General features: G+C 37.1%; 1 protein-coding gene across 1 annotated transcript; it reads left to right on the top strand.

Annotated features, from left to right (window-relative positions):
* Nucleotides 1-372: 372 nt before the first annotated feature.
* LOC120423996 (protein Wnt-4) lies at nucleotides 373-17,122 on the top strand. Its single transcript, XM_039588005.2, has 5 exons — nucleotides 373-1,322; nucleotides 15,515-15,764; nucleotides 15,824-16,084; nucleotides 16,146-16,358; nucleotides 16,416-17,122. Exons 1-5 carry the CDS (start codon nucleotides 1,225-1,227, stop codon nucleotides 16,650-16,652), a joined length of 1,059 nt encoding a protein of 352 aa, XP_039443939.1. The 5' UTR covers nucleotides 373-1,224; the 3' UTR covers nucleotides 16,653-17,122.
* Nucleotides 17,123-18,521: the final 1,399 nt, after the last annotated feature.

Genomic DNA, 18,521 nt, shown 5'->3' with positions numbered 1-18,521 from the left:
ATATCTAGCACCTTTTCCCACTCTCTCTTGAAATCAAAATACAATATCCAACCAATTAAGAGAGAGAGGGGATAACCTCCACGATGTCACACAAGCGCAAACAGCATCCCACAGCAGCATCATCATTGTCACGCACATGTCGTCTAGCCATGCTCACCAGGTCACGTGCTCACAAAAGGAACCAAAAACATCGCGACGCCTCATCACCCCGCGCAACGGCTGCTGCTGCGATGTTTCTACCTCTTGGCGCGATTTCAGAGCTCGTTTCGTTTTTTTTTTTCGAAAAATTGCGCCTCTTGTCTCGACTGCACTCAGGGCTCTCCAAAACCGATGGCCGGACGCGCGCGCGCTCGCTCACATGCCAGCCAAGAGGACAAATCAGCAGACGGTAACGAGCAACGGTCCAAGTGAGAACAGGTCGTCGCGACTCTATTAGAGCTTTTGCTATCCTAGCGGAGGACGACGTCGGCGTTGGCGCGCGCGAACTCATCGAGAGCAGGTGGCAGCCAGTCAGTCAGTCAACGGTAGGACCTACCGCCACGAGGTCACGGATTTTGGCGGACAGCTTCCTGAGCGGCTGGATGAAAGTGAAACCTTGGGAAGAACCGGTTCTTTGGGGGCGTTTAGCGGAGATGTTTGTGAAGCAACTTAATTTTCCAAGTGATTAATTTGAACCGTTAGCAACTTTTTTTTATTTTCAATTTGGCAAATCTTCTTCAGTGTGTGAGTTTGCTGTGAACAGAGGAAAAAAAGCTCAATTGAGTCGAAATTTTGAAAGCCATTTTCATTCTGCGCGTGCATTTCGTAACGTTTAGAGTGCTTGAGACCACCCATGAAGAAGTCATTTCGTAGTGCAATGCTCGAAGTCACCTGAGCTTCTGAAGGACTCGCGATAGGTGAAATTAGTAAGCAATAATGTTACCCACGTTGAAAGTGACGCCGTGGTGCGCCAGCGACGGATATGATTCCCGATTCAGCAAATCCGCAGTGCCATTACGCGATCAACGCCAGCAGCAGCCTGACAAACTCGTCGAAGAAGGTTATTCGGCGCTGGTAATCGGTCGGGAATAGACACGCAGAGGTTTTTCGTGAAGGGGAAAACTGTGTTTGGCTTTAAAGTGAATTGCCGAGTTTAAGGAGTTTTAAAGGAGCCCATTTTGGAGCTGTTGGTGAACCTCAAGCAGTGACTCAACGGAACTGGCTTGGATCGTTGTTTGGCTACCCATGGAGTTGTTTGGAACAAAAATGGTTATGCTGAGTGTGCTGCTGCTCAGTGTTATCTGGTGTATCAGCGAGTGTAATGATATCATCAATTCAAGCAGGTGAGTGAGTTAAACAGTGAATAATGGGGATTTCCAGAACAAAACTTTGTTTTTGGTTAATGTAGGTGCATGATATTTCACATGGGATGGAACAGTTTAAAATCATTTTTTTGATCACAACAGTATTAGTAGTGTTATAAACTAAAGTTTTAAATATCCTTAAACATAATAAAGAAAGGATCACATTATTTTAGTTAGTAGATTTTCTAGTAATTGGTCGGATTTTCAACCTTGTCCATAACCAATATTTTTAAAGTTTTCGTTTTCCACTCTCATAATATTCTCGACAAAACAGTGCACAAAGAAAAACTATAAAAAACTTCATTGTAATGTTATGTAATTCTAACACTTACTAAGCAATTCTTATTCAAATCAGCTTTTGTTACAAGTTAATTACGTGATGAATGGAAGATTGGTGATTACCAATCAAGAATTTTAAACCAGATTCAAATCAACTAAGACCATTTATCCCTTTGGTGTTTTTTTACCGGTAATCTTTCTTTAAATGTGTCTTCTATTCAATTTTCCAAGCATCTTAAACCCAGCTCATCATTTCATTTGAAATATTAAAAAGAAAACTAGAGTTTTATTTGAAAAACTCCCATAAGCTGTAGAACTCTTCCAACAAAAAACTTTAGAAAATACTGTGTATTTGAAAATAGTTAAGTAATTAATTTAAATAGCTTGTAGTTTTCATATGAATTCAACTAGTTTATATTATTTTTTGAGAAACATTTTCTTTGATTTGTTGAACAAAAAAAAGATTGTGAATAACAATTCTTAAATTCTGAAGTGCAAAACAAATTAATGCACAAAAAAATAATTTTAATTGAAAAAAACTCCTAAATTGATTGTAAATTTAGAATTAATTTAGAATACATTGCATACCGTCATCAGGGGTGACATTGGGTTTGGGGAGTGAGATTGCTGTTGTTAATTACTATATTTCCAGCAGCTTTAACCTTTCGGTCATTTGCTGCCCGGGGTGAGATTGGGTCATAAAAAAATAATGAATGTGACATTAGATGACGGTGCTTTTCAAATGAAATAGAGCACTTATCGGCTTTTAAAAAACAGATCTGAAAAGATGGGGTATTTTTGGCAATTTTTTTCTATTGATATATTATGGCTATTACAATTGCCATTTTTTTTTTAAGTGGTAAACATGAATTCTACACCAGGGTTGTTATTTTGAAATCATTAAATTTCAAAATATCAAAATAAGATGAAAATAAATTCAACAATAAAAAACTTTTTGCGGAACTTTACATGGGAATATCGAAAAAAAATATAAATATTTTTAATCGAGCTCAAACATGGTGAATATGATTATCATCCCAGGAAAATGTATTTCTAATTATACTCAGTTTGATCTCTTCAAAAAAATAGAAGTTTTTTGAAAAATAAAGTTGGCCCCTGATTTTTTTCGGATTTTTTTTGAAAAGGGGACAACATAAACTTTGAAAACAATAAGTAATTATAAAAGCCCATTACAAAGTTTATATCCTAAAAGCTATTTACAATGCACTATTCAAATTTTTTTTTATTTGCGGGGACAAGTTAAAAACAAAAAGTTGGACCACAGATCGGAAAAGACTTGAAATTGCACAAACAAATATTTTTATTTTTTTTAATTTTTGGTTAATTTTCAGCCTTCAAATGCTATCATAGGGTACGTTATCCATTAGTGGACCCCTTTCCTATAGTGGACCCTTTGAAGGGGTTTTGATGAAAAATTCAATAAAATCACAATTTCAAGCGTGTTTTTGTCTACAAATCTTTTATTTGGCATGTTCAGCATCATTTAAAACAATGTTGGCTGACATTGACGTGTCCTTTCAGCCAAAATAAGTGTTTTGAGTTCGACATCTGAAATCAGCCATGGCCACTAGCATTTTCACAACAAAACTGCATTTATATTTTATGATTGAATTAACTATCCAATCATTTTTTGACTGATTATTTAACTTCAGCAAGTCGAAATAATGTAAGTTTAAGGATCTTTACTAAAATAAAGCGAAGAACTGCCATTTTCGAGCAAAAATTAGGGGGGTCCAATATAGGACAACGAAAATCTAAACTTTTCCAAAAGTGGACCCCTGTTAATTTAACTTACAAAAACAAAGAAAACTGTGTATTTAAGCAAAAGTTTCTTTTAAATATACAATAAATGCTTGTTGTAATCAACCTAAACGCATATTTTTTCAATTATGAGTAAAAATATAGATGTTTTCATGTTAAAAGTACCAATATGCTGAAGCCGAAAGAATTTATAATTAATCAAAACTTTAGTTAATGGTACTTAACTAAAGCATCATAGTTGCAGTTTGAAATGATATTTTATAATAATAAATCAATAACAAAACATTATTTTTAAATAAACATGCGTGGTTTTATCAGCAACTGTAAACAAAACTATTGTTTAGTTTCGGTCAATCATTTATGTAATTAATATGGAAAAAATGCATCAAAATTACTTTTTTAAATTATTTGTATGATTACAGTGGTTTTTGAAACGTTTTCTCGGATCTTTTTCGGAAATAAATGTGTTTAAATGTCATTTTGGTTTTTTGTTGTTTAAAGCCAAATTTGTTTACAAAACATATTTGTTCATGATGAAAAGTGAGCAAAATCCAACTTTTATTCATTATATCTATGATTAGACCTACACCATGCATCAAAACATCAAATATCGGTTAAATTTGGTATAAAAATAACAGTTTGCCTATAGTGGACCCGGGTCCACAATCGGATTATGGACCCGGGTCCACTATAGGAAAAGGGGGTCCATAACAGGCAAAAAAAACTTTTTTTTCAAATGGCTATTTTTCTGCTCGAAAACAAAAAACTGATGAAACAAATACTCAAAATTGTTCAAAACACTCCAGATTCCATTATTTTGTACAAAGGGTTTTGAAAAAGTGCTTAAAATATTGAAAATTTGTGAAAAATGTGCTTCGGCTCTACCCCCACTTATGGTTAAAATACCCTACCTACAGCATTTTGTGATTTTGTGATTTTTGAAAGAATGCTTTGAAATCTGATTTTTTTGTTTTTTTGTTTGCCGATATGACTTCACTGCAACAAGGTACTTTCCTAGAACAAATTGAGCCATAAAAGTACAAACAAATTAAGGCAACATACACCTTTTCAGTTGTTTTTCAACAATAAGTTTCCAAAAACAATCTAAGTATTGACGATATAAAATAATGAGCAAGAAAAATGTTTTTGCGATACTATACATTGACATTTATTAAAAATTCAAACTTCAAACTTTATACACGCTCAATATGATTATGAATGCAGAAAAATGCATTTCAGATTGTTTTCAGTTGATTACACTTTCGACATAAACTTTGAAAAAAAATGTATTCTTCCTCATATTTTGTGTATGATCTTCTACAATCTTCTAGTTAAACAAAAAACATTTAACTAAATCCATCAAATACATACCAAATTGAAAATTTTAATATTACATAATGTAAACATTCTCATCAAACCATACAAGCATAACTCAATCAAAATATTATCTCTCCAAATAGCTCGGTTTCGCCGTCTAAATATTTGTTTCTCTCAGGCATTTTGACTAACCCAGCAGCCCAGCAGCTGTTTGCTCAATCTGTACCGAAATTGCCCCGCGGATGTGCCCGGAGTGTCCAACTGACCCGCACACGGAAACCACACTCACCTACCGCCGTTTGTGGGCATCAATTATACTAATTAACATCCCACAACTCAACCACACCGTTTTGTGGTCAATTGTTTTCACTCACCTCGAACAAATTCCTGATTTTTAGGGAATTTGATCGTGTTAACTATTCGTAATTAGCGAATGCTAACCTTTTTTTATAATTGAAAAAAAGAAGATTTTCAAATATATTAATAAAACATTTAAATTCTTAAATAAAATTTGTAGATTGAATTCATACTATTTGAACATTTCGAAAATTTAAAATCATTTAACAAAAACTGACTTAATCCACCTATGTGGTTGATGCCTTCCTCACTTTTTACCAACAATGGGTAATATGAGTGGTTTGGACACAGCTATTTTTTTAGATCCAGAAAAATAAGTACACAGATATAACTTAAGTGGTCATAACTCCAGACAGGGTTGCCAGATCTTCAATGTTGCGGACATCGTTTGCATACAATTTATTGAGATCCTTCTTCAAAAAAGTACATAAATATCACTTAGGTGGTCGTAACTCGGGACAGGATTGCCAGATCTTTAATGTTGTAAGCTTGTTGGAAAAGTCTCTCGATTACCTAACCAACGATGGGGTCGGGTGATGGATCCGGACATCGTTTAATTGCAATTAATACATTTAATTGAGATCCGGCTTCAAAAAGTACATAAATATCACTTGAATGGTCATAACTCGAGACAGGGTTGCCAGATCTTCAATGTTGTAAGCTTGTTAGAAAGGTCTCTCAATTACCTAACCAACGATGGGTCGGGTGATGGATCCGGACATCGTTTACATACATTTAAGTGAGATCCGGCTTCAAAAAAGTACATAAATATCACTTAAGTGGTCATAACTCGAGACAGGGTTGCCAGATCTTCAATGTTGTAAGCTTGTTGGAAAAGTCTCTCGATTACTTAACCAACGATGGGCCGGGTGATGGATCCGGACATCGTTTACATACATTTAAGTGAGATCCGGCTTCAAAAAAGTACATAAATATCACTTAAGTGGTCATAACTCGAGACAGGGTTGCCAGATCTTCAATGTTGTAAGCTTGTTAGAAAGGTCTCTCAATTACCTAACCAACGATGGGTCGGGTGATGGATCCGGACATCGTTTACATACATTTAATTGAGATCCGGCTTCAAAAAGTACATAAATATCACTTAAGTGGTCATAACTCGAGACAGGGTTGCCAGATCTTCAATGTTGTAAGCTTGTTAGAAAGGTCTTTCGATTACCTAACCAATGATGGGTCGGGTAATGGATCCGGACATCGTTTACATACATTTAAGTGAGATCCGGCTTCAAAAAAGTACATAAATATCACTTAAGTGGTCATAACTCGAGACAGGGTTGCCAGATCTTCAATGTTGTAAGCTTGTTAGAAAGGTCTCTCAATTACCTAACCAACGATGGGTCGGGTGATGGATCCGGACATCGTTTACATACATTTAATTGAGATCCGGCTTCAAAAAGTACATAAATATCACTTAAGTGGTCATAACTCGAGACAGGGTTGCCAGATCTTCAATGTCGTAAGCTTGTTAGAAAGAGCTCTCAATTACCTAACCAACGATGGGTCGGGTGATGGATTCGGACATCGTTTACATACATTTAAGTGAGATCCGGCTTCAAAAAAGTACATAAATATCACTTAAATGGTCATAACTCGAGACAGGGTTGCCAGATCTTCAATGTTGTTAGTTTGTTGGTAAGGTATCTTGATTACCTAACCAATGATGGGTCGGATGATGGATCCGGACATCGTTTGCATACATTTAAGTGAGATCCGGCTTCAAAAAAGTACATAAATATCACTTAAGTGGTCATAACTCGAGACAGGGTTGCCAGATCTTCAATGTTGTAAGCTTGTTGGAAAGGTCTCTCGATTACTTAACCAACGATGGGCCGGGTGATGGATCCGGACATCGTTTACATACATTTAAGTGAGATCCGGCTTCAAAAAGTACATAAATATCACTTAAGTGGTCATAACTCGAGACAGGGTTGCCAGATCTTCAATGTTGTTAGTTTGTTGGTAAGGTATCTTGATTACCTAACCAATGATGGGTCGGATGATGGATCCGGACATCGTTTGCATACATTTAAGTGAGATCCGGCTTCAAAAAGTACATAAATATCACTTAAGTGGTCATAACTCGAGACAGGGTTGCCAGATCTTCAATGTTGTAAGCTTGTTAGAAAGGTCTCTCAATTACCTAACCAACGATGGGTCGGGTGATGGATCCGGACATCGTTTACATACATTTAATTGAGATCCGGCTTCAAAAAGTACATAAATATCACTTGAATGGTCATAACTCGAGACAGGGTTGCCAGATCTTCAATGTCGTAAGCTTGTTAGAAAGGGCTCTCAATTACCTAACCAACGATGGGTCGGGTGATGGATTCGGACATCGTTTACATACATTTAAGTGAGATCCGGCTTCAAAAAAGTACATAAATATCACTTAAATGGTCATAACTCGAGACAGGGTTGCCAGATCTTCAATGTTGTTAGCTTGTTGGTAAGGTCTCTTGATTACCTAACCAACGATGGGTCGGGTGATGGATCCGGACATCGTTTACATACATTTAAGTGAGATCCGGCTTCAAAAAAGTACATAAATATCACTTAAGTGGTCATAACTCGAGACAGGGTTGCCAGATCTTCAATGTTGTAAGCTTGTTGGAAAAGTCTCTCGATTACCTAACCAACGATGGGGTCGGGTGATGGATCCGGACATCGTTTACATACATTTAATTGAGATCCGGCTTCAAAAAGTACATAAATATCACTTGAATGGTCATAACTCGAGACAGGGTTGCCAGATCTTCAATGTCGTAAGCTTGTTAGAAAGGGCTCTCAATTACCTAACCAACGATGGGTCGGGTGATGGATTCGGACATCGTTTACATACATTTAAGTGAGATCCGGCTTCAAAAAAGTACATAAATATCACTTAAATGGTCATAACTCGAGACAGGGTTGCCAGATCTTCAATGTTGTTAGTTTGTTGGTAAGGTCTCTTGATTACCTAACCAATGATGGGTCGGATGATGGATCCGGACATCGTTTGCATACATTTAAGTGAGATCCGGCTTCAAAAAAGTACATAAATATCACTTAAGTGGTCATAACTCGAGACAGGGTTGCCAGATCTTCAATGTTGTAAGCTTGTTGGAAAGGTCTCTCGATTACCTAACCAACGATGGGTCGGGTGATGGATCCGGACATCGTTTACATACATTTAATTGAGATCCGGCTTCAAAAAGTACATAAATATCACTTAAGTGGTCATAACTCGAGACAGGGTTGCCAGATCTTCAATGTTGTAAGCTTGTTAGAAAGGTCTTTCGATTACCTAACCAATGATGGGTCGGGTAATGGATCCGGACATCGTTTACATACATTTAAGTGAGATCCGGCTTCAAAAAAGTACATAAATATCACTTAAGTGGTCATAACTCGAGACAGGGTTGCCAGATCTTCAATGTTGTAAGCTTGTTAGAAAGGTCTCTCAATTACCTAACCAACGATGGGTCGGGTGATGGATCCGGACATCGTTTACATACATTTAATTGAGATCCGGCTTCAAAAAGTACATAAATATCACTTAAGTGGTCATAACTCGAGACAGGGTTGCCAGATCTTCAATGTCGTAAGCTTGTTAGAAAGGGCTCTCAATTACCTAACCAACGATGGGTCGGGTGATGGATTCGGACATCGTTTACATACATTTAAGTGAGATCCGGCTTCAAAAAAGTACATAAATATCACTTAAATGGTCATAACTCGAGACAGGGTTGCCAGATCTTCAATGTTGTTAGTTTGTTGGTAAGGTCTCTTGATTACCTAACCAATGATGGGTCGGATGATGGATCCGGACATCGTTTGCATACATTTAAGTGAGATCCGGCTTCAAAAAAGTACATAAATATCACTTAAGTGGTCATAACTCGAGACAGGGTTGCCAGATCTTCAATGTTGTAAGCTTGTTGGAAAGGTCTCTCGATTACTTAACCAACGATGGGCCGGGTGATGGATCCGGACATCGTTTACATACATTTAAGTGAGATCCGGCTTCAAAAAGTACATAAATATCACTTAAGTGGTCATAACTCGAGACAGGGTTGCCAGATCTTCAATGTTGTAAGCTTGTTGGAAAGGTCTCTCGATTACCTAACCAATGATGGGTCGGATGATGGATCCGGACATCGTTTACATACATTTAAGTGAGATCCGGCTTCAAAAAAGTACATAAATATCACTTAAGTGGTCATAACTCGAGACAGGGTTGCCAGATCTTCAATGTTGTAAGCTTGTTGGAAAGGTCTCTCGATTACCTAACCAACGATGGGTCGGGTGATGGATCCGGACATCGTTTACATACATTTAAGTGAGATCCGGCTTCAAAAAAGTACATAAATATCACTTAAGTGGTCATAACTCGAGACAGGGTTGCCAGATCTTCAATGTTGTTAGTTTGTTGATAAGGTATCTTGATTACCTAACCAATGATGGGTCGGATGATGGATCCGGACATCGTTTGCATACATTTAAGTGAGATCCGGCTTCAAAAAGTACATAAATATCACTTAAGTGGTCATAACTCGAGACAGGGTTGCCAGATCTTCAATGTTGTAAGCTTGTTAGAAAGGTCTTTCGATTACCTAACCAATGATGGGTCGGGTAATGGATCCGGACATCGTTTACATACATTTAAGTGAGATCCGGCTTCAAAAAAGTACATAAATATCACTTAAGTGGTCATAACTCGAGACAGGGTTGCCAGATCTTCAATGTTGTAAGCTTGTTAGAAAGGTCTCTCAATTACCTAACCAACGATGGGTCGGGTGATGGATCCGGACATCGTTTACATACATTTAATTGAGATCCGGCTTCAAAAAGTACATAAATATCACTTAAGTGGTCATAACTCGAGACAGGGTTGCCAGATCTTCAATGTCGTAAGCTTGTTAGAAAGGGCTCTCAATTAACTAACCAACGATGGGTCGGGTGATGGATTCGGACATCGTTTACATACATTTAAGTGAGATCCGGCTTCAAAAAAGTACATAAATATCACTTAAATGGTCATAACTCGAGACAGGGTTGCCAGATCTTCAATGTTGTTAGTTTGTTGGTAAGGTCTCTTGATTACCTAACCAATGATGGGTCGGATGATGGATCCGGACATCGTTTGCATACATTTAAGTGAGATCCGGCTTCAAAAAAGTACATAAATATCACTTAAGTGGTCATAACTCGAGACAGGGTTGCCAGATCTTCAATGTTGTAAGCTTGTTGGAAAGGTCTCTCGATTACTTAACCAACGATGGGCCGGGTGATGGATCCGGACATCGTTTACATACATTTAAGTGAGATCCGGCTTCAAAAAGTACATAAATATCACTTAAGTGGTCATAACTCGAGACAGGGTTGCCAGATCTTCAATGTTGTAAGCTTGTTAGAAAGGTCTTTCGATTACCTAACCAATGATGGGTCGGGTAATGGATCCGGACATCGTTTACATACATTTAAGTGAGATCCGGCTTCAAAAAAGTACATAAATATCACTTAAGTGGTCATAACTCGAGACAGGGTTGCCAGATCTTCAATGTTGTAAGCTTGTTAGAAAGGTCTCTCAATTACCTAACCAACGATGGGTCGGGTGATGGATCCGGACATCGTTTACATACATTTAATTGAGATCCGGCTTCAAAAAGTACATAAATATCACTTAAGTGGTCATAACTCGAGACAGGGTTGCCAGATCTTCAATGTCGTAAGCTTGTTAGAAAGGGCTCTCAATTACCTAACCAACGATGGGTCGGGTGATGGATTCGGACATCGTTTACATACATTTAAGTGAGATCCGGCTTCAAAAAAGTACATAAATATCACTTAAATGGTCATAACTCGAGACAGGGTTGCCAGATCTTCAATGTTGTAAGCTTGTTGGAAAGGTCTCTCGATTACTTAACCAACGATGGGCCGGGTGAAGGATCCGGACATCGTTTACATACATTTAAGTGAGATCCGGCTTCAAAAAAGTACATAAATATCACTTAAATGGTCATAACTCGAGACAGAGTTGCCAGATCTTCAATGTCGTAAGCTTGTTAGAAAGGGCTCTCAATTACCTAACCAACGATGGGTCGGGTGATGGATTCGGACATCGTTTACATACATTTAAGTGAGATCCGGCTTCAAAAAAGTACATAAATATCACTTAAATGGTCATAACTCGAGACAGGGTTGCCAGATCTTCAATGTTGTAAGCTTGTTGGAAAGGGCTCTCAATTACCTAACCAACGATGGGTCGGGTGATGGATCCGGACATCGTTTACATACATTTAAGTGAGATCCGGCTTCAAAAAAGTACATAAATATCACTTAAATGGTCATAACTCGAGACAGGGTTGCCAGATCTTCAATGTTGTAAGCTTGTTGGAAAGGTCTCTCAATTACTTAACCAACGATGGGCCGGGTGAAGGATCCGGACATCGTTTACATACATTTAAGTGAGATCCGGCTTCAAAAAAGTACATAAATATCACTTAAATGGTCATAACTCGAGACAGGGTTGCCAGATCTTCAATGTTGTAAGCTTGTTGGAAAGGGCTCTCAATTACCTAACCAACGATGGGTCGGATGATGGATCCGGACATCGTTTACATGCATATAAATGAGATCCGGATATATCTGAAAACACATTTTTATACATAACTTTTGAACTACTTATCGAAACTTCAAACAATTCAATAGCGATGTATGGGACCTTATACCAAGTCGTTTGCAACTGGTTTGGTCAAAATCGGTTCAGCCAATGCTGAGAAAACTCAGTGAGAATTTTGGTCACATACATACATACACACACACATACACACACACATACACACACACATACACACACATACACACACACATACACACACAGACATTTGTTCAGGTTTCGATTCTGAGTCGATATGTATACATGAAGGTGGGTCTTCGAGCTTTGAATAAAAAGTTCATTTTTAGAGCAGGATTATAGCCTTACCTCAGTGAGGAAGGCAAAATGAACTGTAAAAAACGATACAAAAAAAAACAAAAAAAATGTGACAAAACTCTGATTCAAAGTTACGAATTGTAACGGAACAACTCAACCTGTCAAGTAGTGGAGGTGCCAATGTGGTTCAACTCAAAACCCGCTTCACGGTGGCATTTCACCGCGCGCAAACAATCATCACCACAGAGTTAAAATCAAACATGCACAGACACACACACATATTCCCATCCCCCGATAGCAACTGTAGCATTCCAATAAAAATTTGTGGGTGACTTTTATGGCAAATATTTTAATTAATTTATGAATATTTAATAAAGTAATGACAACGATTTGCCGGAATTTAAATTGATTTTCACTCGGTTTGAAGAATGATAATCCTTTTTTTTATCGCTACCGAGCATCTACATCAGAAATGAGTCCGGTTTAAATTAATCGGTGCCAGGTTTTTTGCTCCCTGGAAATTGTCGCCAAGTGAGGATTTCAATTTTGTGTGATGTTTTTTTTTTGCTGAAAAACCAACTTTAATTCCAACCAGAATCATTCCGAAAAATCACCACCATTTATTTAATGGTTTCTGTCTGCCCGTGGAAAATCTCGTTCACCGTTATTGTCATTGTCTAGAAACGAAACCCCGTTCGAAGTCTACCTTTTCCAACCCCCCCAAACACATATGGGAAAGATTTCAATTCAACAAGTGACTCCAATCGAAATATTTTTGTTTTTGTTTCATTTAACCTAGATGGCAATTACATGGTAAGCATTGTGGCTTGCCAGTTCTTTTCAAACGACTCTGCCGACTTTTCCGACGACATGGAAATCTCTGCTGAATGGGGAGAGGAAAATCACAAGCCCCATTTGCATTAATATGTTCTGTCTCTATAGGAAAGGGGCAACGAGCAACGGCAAAAAGGATAACAATCCTCCACTCAAGTGAAAATATTTTAAAACAACAGATTCAGATACAGTGAAAGTCGTCCCCCCGGTCTGGATGTTGGGAGTTCAACCTCAGATTCAGAATGATGCCTTTTTTTGTGTTTAACTTATGCGACCCTGTTAGCGCTCTGTTCCACCGCAGATGCAACATATGTTGCGTTGGGGGGTTCCACACAACAATGTCTGAATTACTGCTATCCGTCGAATTATCCTTTTCTGCGATAATGTGGGTGGAAACCCCAACAATTAGTAGCGAAGAGAAAAATGAGTAAAATTTGCAGAGATTTCCATTATTAAATCGTCAAGGAGGGTTAAATATTTTTTCAAAAAACATATTTTTTTATTTGTAAAATAAAAAAAGATGTTTGAAAAGTTTTTTTTACATTTTTGCACTTTACTTAAGAATACGTTCTTTAATATGAAACCGCGACATCACGCAAGACCCCCCAATGAATGAATTCCGAATAGCACGCACCTTACTCTACGAGTTTATAGAAATCCATTCAAAAACTTGCAACGATACGAGGGGAAAGAAGCCAAGAATGAAACCTGCAAATGCACACACACACACACAGGCTCTTACTAACGCTGCCTTGTCGTGTCGTGTGTATCATCTCACCCATTAGGCCCGGGGGCAAGCTAAATAATTCATCCGTAATGAAAAGATGACTCCAGCCAGCTAATTGACTCATTCAAGAAAAGAAAACACACACAACACATTGTACGTGCAGTTTGCCCCCGGAGTCCTTCTATGGGACTGGCGAATAGGCAAACACCAAGTGCCTAACTGTTAATATGTTTGAAGTGGATTGTCTGCATAATTGTGCAAATGCAACGTCCTTCAGGTTGCGTTAAGATTCAAACTGTGAAATTGATGGATTTTTTAAATGGGTTTGGCCTTTGACATTAATGTTTTGTTGTTTTTTTTTTTGTTCAGCATTTTAGTATTTTAGTATTTTAGTATTTTAGTATTTTAGTATTTTAGTATTTTAGTATTTTAGTATTTTAGTATTTTAGTATTTTAGTATTTTAGTATTTTAGTATTTTAGTATTTTAGTATTTTAGTATTTTAGTATTTTAGTATTTTAGTATTTTAGTATTTTAGTATTTTAGTATTTTAGTATTTTAGTATTTTAGTATTTTAGTATTTTAGTATTTTTAGTATTTTAGTATTTTAGTATTTTAGTATTTTAGTATTTTAGTATTTTAGTATTTTAGTATTTTAGTATTTTAGTATTTTAGTATTTTAGTATTTTAGTATTTTAGTATTTTAGTATTTTAGTATTTTAGTATTTTAGTATTTTAGTATTTTAGTATTTTAGTATTTTAGTATTTTAGTATTTTAGTATTTTAGTATTTTAGTATTTTAGTATTTTAGTATTTTAGTATTTTAGTATTTTAGTATTTTAGTATTTTAGTATTTTAGTATTTTAGTATTTTAGTATTTTAGTATTTTAGTATTTTAGTATTTTAGTATTTTAGTATTTTAGTATTTTAGTATTTTAGTATTTTAGTATTTTAGTATTTTAGTATTTTAGTATTTTAGTATTTTAGTATTTTAGTATTTTAATATTTTAGTATTATAGAATTTAAATTATTTTTTAAGTCTTATTTGAGCTCAACTGCCTAAAATAAACAACGAGGATTTCGAATAATCGAGTCTGAACAAATTTTTAATATTTTTGCGTTATTATATTTTTAAGACAATCTTATCGTGGTTTATCGACGATTTATTATATTTACACAAATAAATCCTAAAAATCTGAAGAATTAATCTAAAACTGCTCATAAAATAACCTTTCTATCGGAGAGTTCACTGTACGATCAGAACGCAGCCTATTTCATACTCACCAAATAAGGCTGCATACTCTTAAAAGCTCTCTCTCTCCCATTAACGTAGAGCTTTCCACAGTAAAACATAGCACAAAGCTCTCTCATTCTCAACACTCTCCTCACGCACGCGATGTTTTCAACTCTTTTCTTTACCTTTACATTTGTTGAGATTTTTGTCTCTACCGGTTATTAGGTATCTTGTGTAAATCTATGTTCTACTAAATTAATGATATGTACATTGATGATGAGGTCTAGAATATTGAATTCTTCTTAATACACATTTTAATTGCTGCTTAAAAAAATAATAAAAAATAAAACTGAAGAAGACATTTAGGAGAACAGCAAGAATTCCATCGAGCACTTAAGTTGGCATGTCAGCACATTGTCGTTCAATTTCAGCTAGTAAAAGGAGTTTTCTATTGAAATCTTTTGAAAAGAAATTGTTTAAATGGTAAAAATCACCAAATTAGATGTAATAATGGCCGAATCCTTAACCTGTCCAACAAATTAAAGTCTCCTTAAACAACTATTGAATTTTTTTAGTTTAGTCCTGATAATTATATTCAACGGATATTTTGAATATATTTCAACTGAAAAATTTATATTCAAGAAATTTTCAAGTTTCTTAAAAACTAGTGGACTTCAAGTTTTTAACTCATTTTCTCATTACCCACAGCAAAGAAACATCGCTGCCGGCAAAGAACACCGTAATGGCCGTGTTCAGCCCGATGACCAAATCGCCCGGACCGTGCCGCTACCTGTCCGGCACGCGCCGACAGAACCACCAATGTCGGCGCGACGTCGGCCTACCGGAGGCCATCAAGGAAGCGCGGCGGCTGGCCGTCACCCACTGCGAAGAACAGTTCCGGTACGACCGGTGGAACTGCTCGATCGAAACCCGGGGCAAGCGGAACATATTCAAGAAGGTTTGTGAGGGTTGATACGGGTCTTCGGACGTGGAATTCAAGTGGTTTCTTCCTTGCAGGTTTACCGCGAAACGGCATTCGTCCACGCGCTGACGGCGGCGGCCATAACTCACTCGGTGGCACGAGCTTGCGCAGAAGGCAAGATGTCCAAGTGTCAGTGTGCTTCGGAGAAACGGCCCGAGGCCACTCGGCTGGCCTGGAAGTGGGGTGGCTGCAGTGACAACGTCAAACACGGCAAGCGGGTCACGCGGAACTTCCTAGAACTACAACCGGGCGCCGATGGAGATCCGGTGGCGGAGATGTTACGACACGATAGTGAGGTAGCGTGATTTTGGAAGATCGTTTGAGGTCATGTTCATGAAGATCTGATTGTGTTTGCAGGTAGGCATTGAGGCGGTTACGTCCACCATGAACGATCGCTGCAAGTGTCACGGCGTTTCGGGATCGTGCTCGCTGAAGACCTGCTGGAGAAAGTTGGGTGACTTCAACGCTACCGCTGCCATACTCAGAACCAAATATCACCACGCAATCCGAAAGATCCCAATCAACAACAAGACCTCCAGACGGGCTGCCCCCAAAGAACTTCGTGACAGGGTAAGAGAGTTTAAACAAGTCTCAAACCCCTTCAGCTAACCACACCACCCATTTCAGGACACCACCTACGATCAGCTGTACTACTTTGAGACGTCGCCGACGTTCTGCTCGGTAACTCGGGGCCGCCGCTGCGTTCATCCGGACAACTGCGCCACGCTCTGCTGTGGCCGGGGCTACACCACCAAAGTGATCAAAACCATCGAAAAGTGTCGGTGCCGGTTCACGAACGGACGCTGCTGCCAAATCGTGTGCGACTATTGCGACAAGTACGAGGATCGATATTACTGTAAATAAGCCGCGGAGACGGCGGCGCCACAAGCATGACGAAATCTGAGCCAATACTTTTAAACTGTTTTACTTACTCTGCGTACTGCGTAACCTATTTATTATCTTAGAGAGTAGAGATCGAAATAAAACTAGGAATTTACTGTGAATTTTATTTTATTGATAGTGTCGTTATAAAAGAACAACAGTAAAATTTTAAGCAATAATCAGTAATCTCAAGCTAGAACTGTGAATACCGAAGGTATTCTCAACGAAATCATAATCATAATCATTAACCCAATCTTGTCCGTGAAAAATTTTACGCGTGTACCTATAGAGCTAGACTGTGTAGAAGGGTCGACTGTATTTAAGCCATTGAATGCTTTTCCTTAGGGTTTAAGAACTGAACTTACTGCTGAACAACAGTGTATTTCTTGTGTCCCGTGCACTTTTTTCTCTTAATCCATTGAACTAATAAAGTTTTCGTGTCTGTAGATAGATTTGAGTCGTTTCTATTCAGCATTTTCCCCCCTAATTAAGGTCGTTGCAAATATTTTTATAAAGTTTATATCCCTTGACATTGACCGAGGTCGAGGGGGTGCCCATCAGGGTGACAAGAAAAATTTGAATTTTGAATGCCCATTTTAAATTGCCCTTTTTCCCATTTCAACTTTATTTTTAGCTTTTAGACCCAAAATTGAACATTTCTAAAAAAATTATAAACCAAAAAGATTTAAAATTCGAAGTATGACGCTTAAGCGCACAGAAAAAAAAATCAATCCCCGTTATCGTGAATTGTGTTCACGAAGACACTTATTCATGAGTAACGTCATGATTCGAATTCCCGGACGCTTCGAAACCCGGACACTTAATCTTGTTTTATCAATTATTTGGATATAAGTTCGCACTATGAATGTCAAAACTGTGTTATTTGATGAATTCCAACATAAACTTTCATTTAAAGTTTGTTTGAAAGCTGTAGTTAATTTCAAAACAATTAAATGCAATAAAATTATAAGTTTACCAAAAATGCGAAACAATTAACTTGAAATATTTCATAAAATGACAATTTAGTCATAATCTAACCTCATCGATAGTAAAGCTATACATTTTGTTAAAAAAAAATATGATGTCTAAAATTTGGCCCATGGATCTCGGAAATTTTGGGCACCCCTGGGTTAAGGTTTAGAGGTCGCTGAAAAACAATCTACGAAGAAAGGCAAAATTTCGATTTGTTCCCGAATATAGGTGTTCATTGTGTGAATATTTTGTCTAGAGTAAGATTCTAATGTGAATTTCAACACTTTACAAATTTGTCGAAGAGTGCAAAGCGATCTGAATCGATCTTAAAAAGTTATAAGTTATAAGATTTAAAAACAAGTCGTTTTTTTATGAATAGTTTATTTTTAACGTACTACAGCGACCCCTAATCCTTAACTGGTTTGGCTCAAAATTGGTACAGATGCTTAATTTTGCCTAAGGAATCAAGCCAAGGGTATCAATGCTCATTGAAAAAAATCAAAATTACATATAGTTTTGACCATCATAATAAACACTTTTTTTATAAAAATGTATAACTCATTATTTAATTTCAAATTTATACACAATATAAATCCGAGTAGAAAATATAAAATAAAGTTTAAACAGGTTTCAACTTTTGTCGATATGTAACAAATAATGACAACAAACAGGCTGCTTTTCAAGAGGGCGCCTGTTTAATGCGATGGAAACCTTCATCCAATCAATAGTTCAATGCTACTAAAAGTCTATTTATATATTCCGTACATGATTTACGGTTCAACTTTCAAACTCATAAACTCGGCGCAAATTGAAAGACAAGTCACATTTAATTTACTTTAATTTTTCATCGCTCGAAATCTCTTACTTATAGGTAGCCAA

This window comes from Culex pipiens, chromosome 2 (genome assembly GCF_016801865.2).
Source record: "Culex pipiens pallens isolate TS chromosome 2, TS_CPP_V2, whole genome shotgun sequence".
Classification (NCBI taxonomy): domain Eukaryota; kingdom Metazoa; phylum Arthropoda; class Insecta; order Diptera; family Culicidae; genus Culex; species Culex pipiens.
Note: the sequence above shows the minus strand (reverse complement) of the source record. Positions and strands in the feature narration are given on the sequence as shown.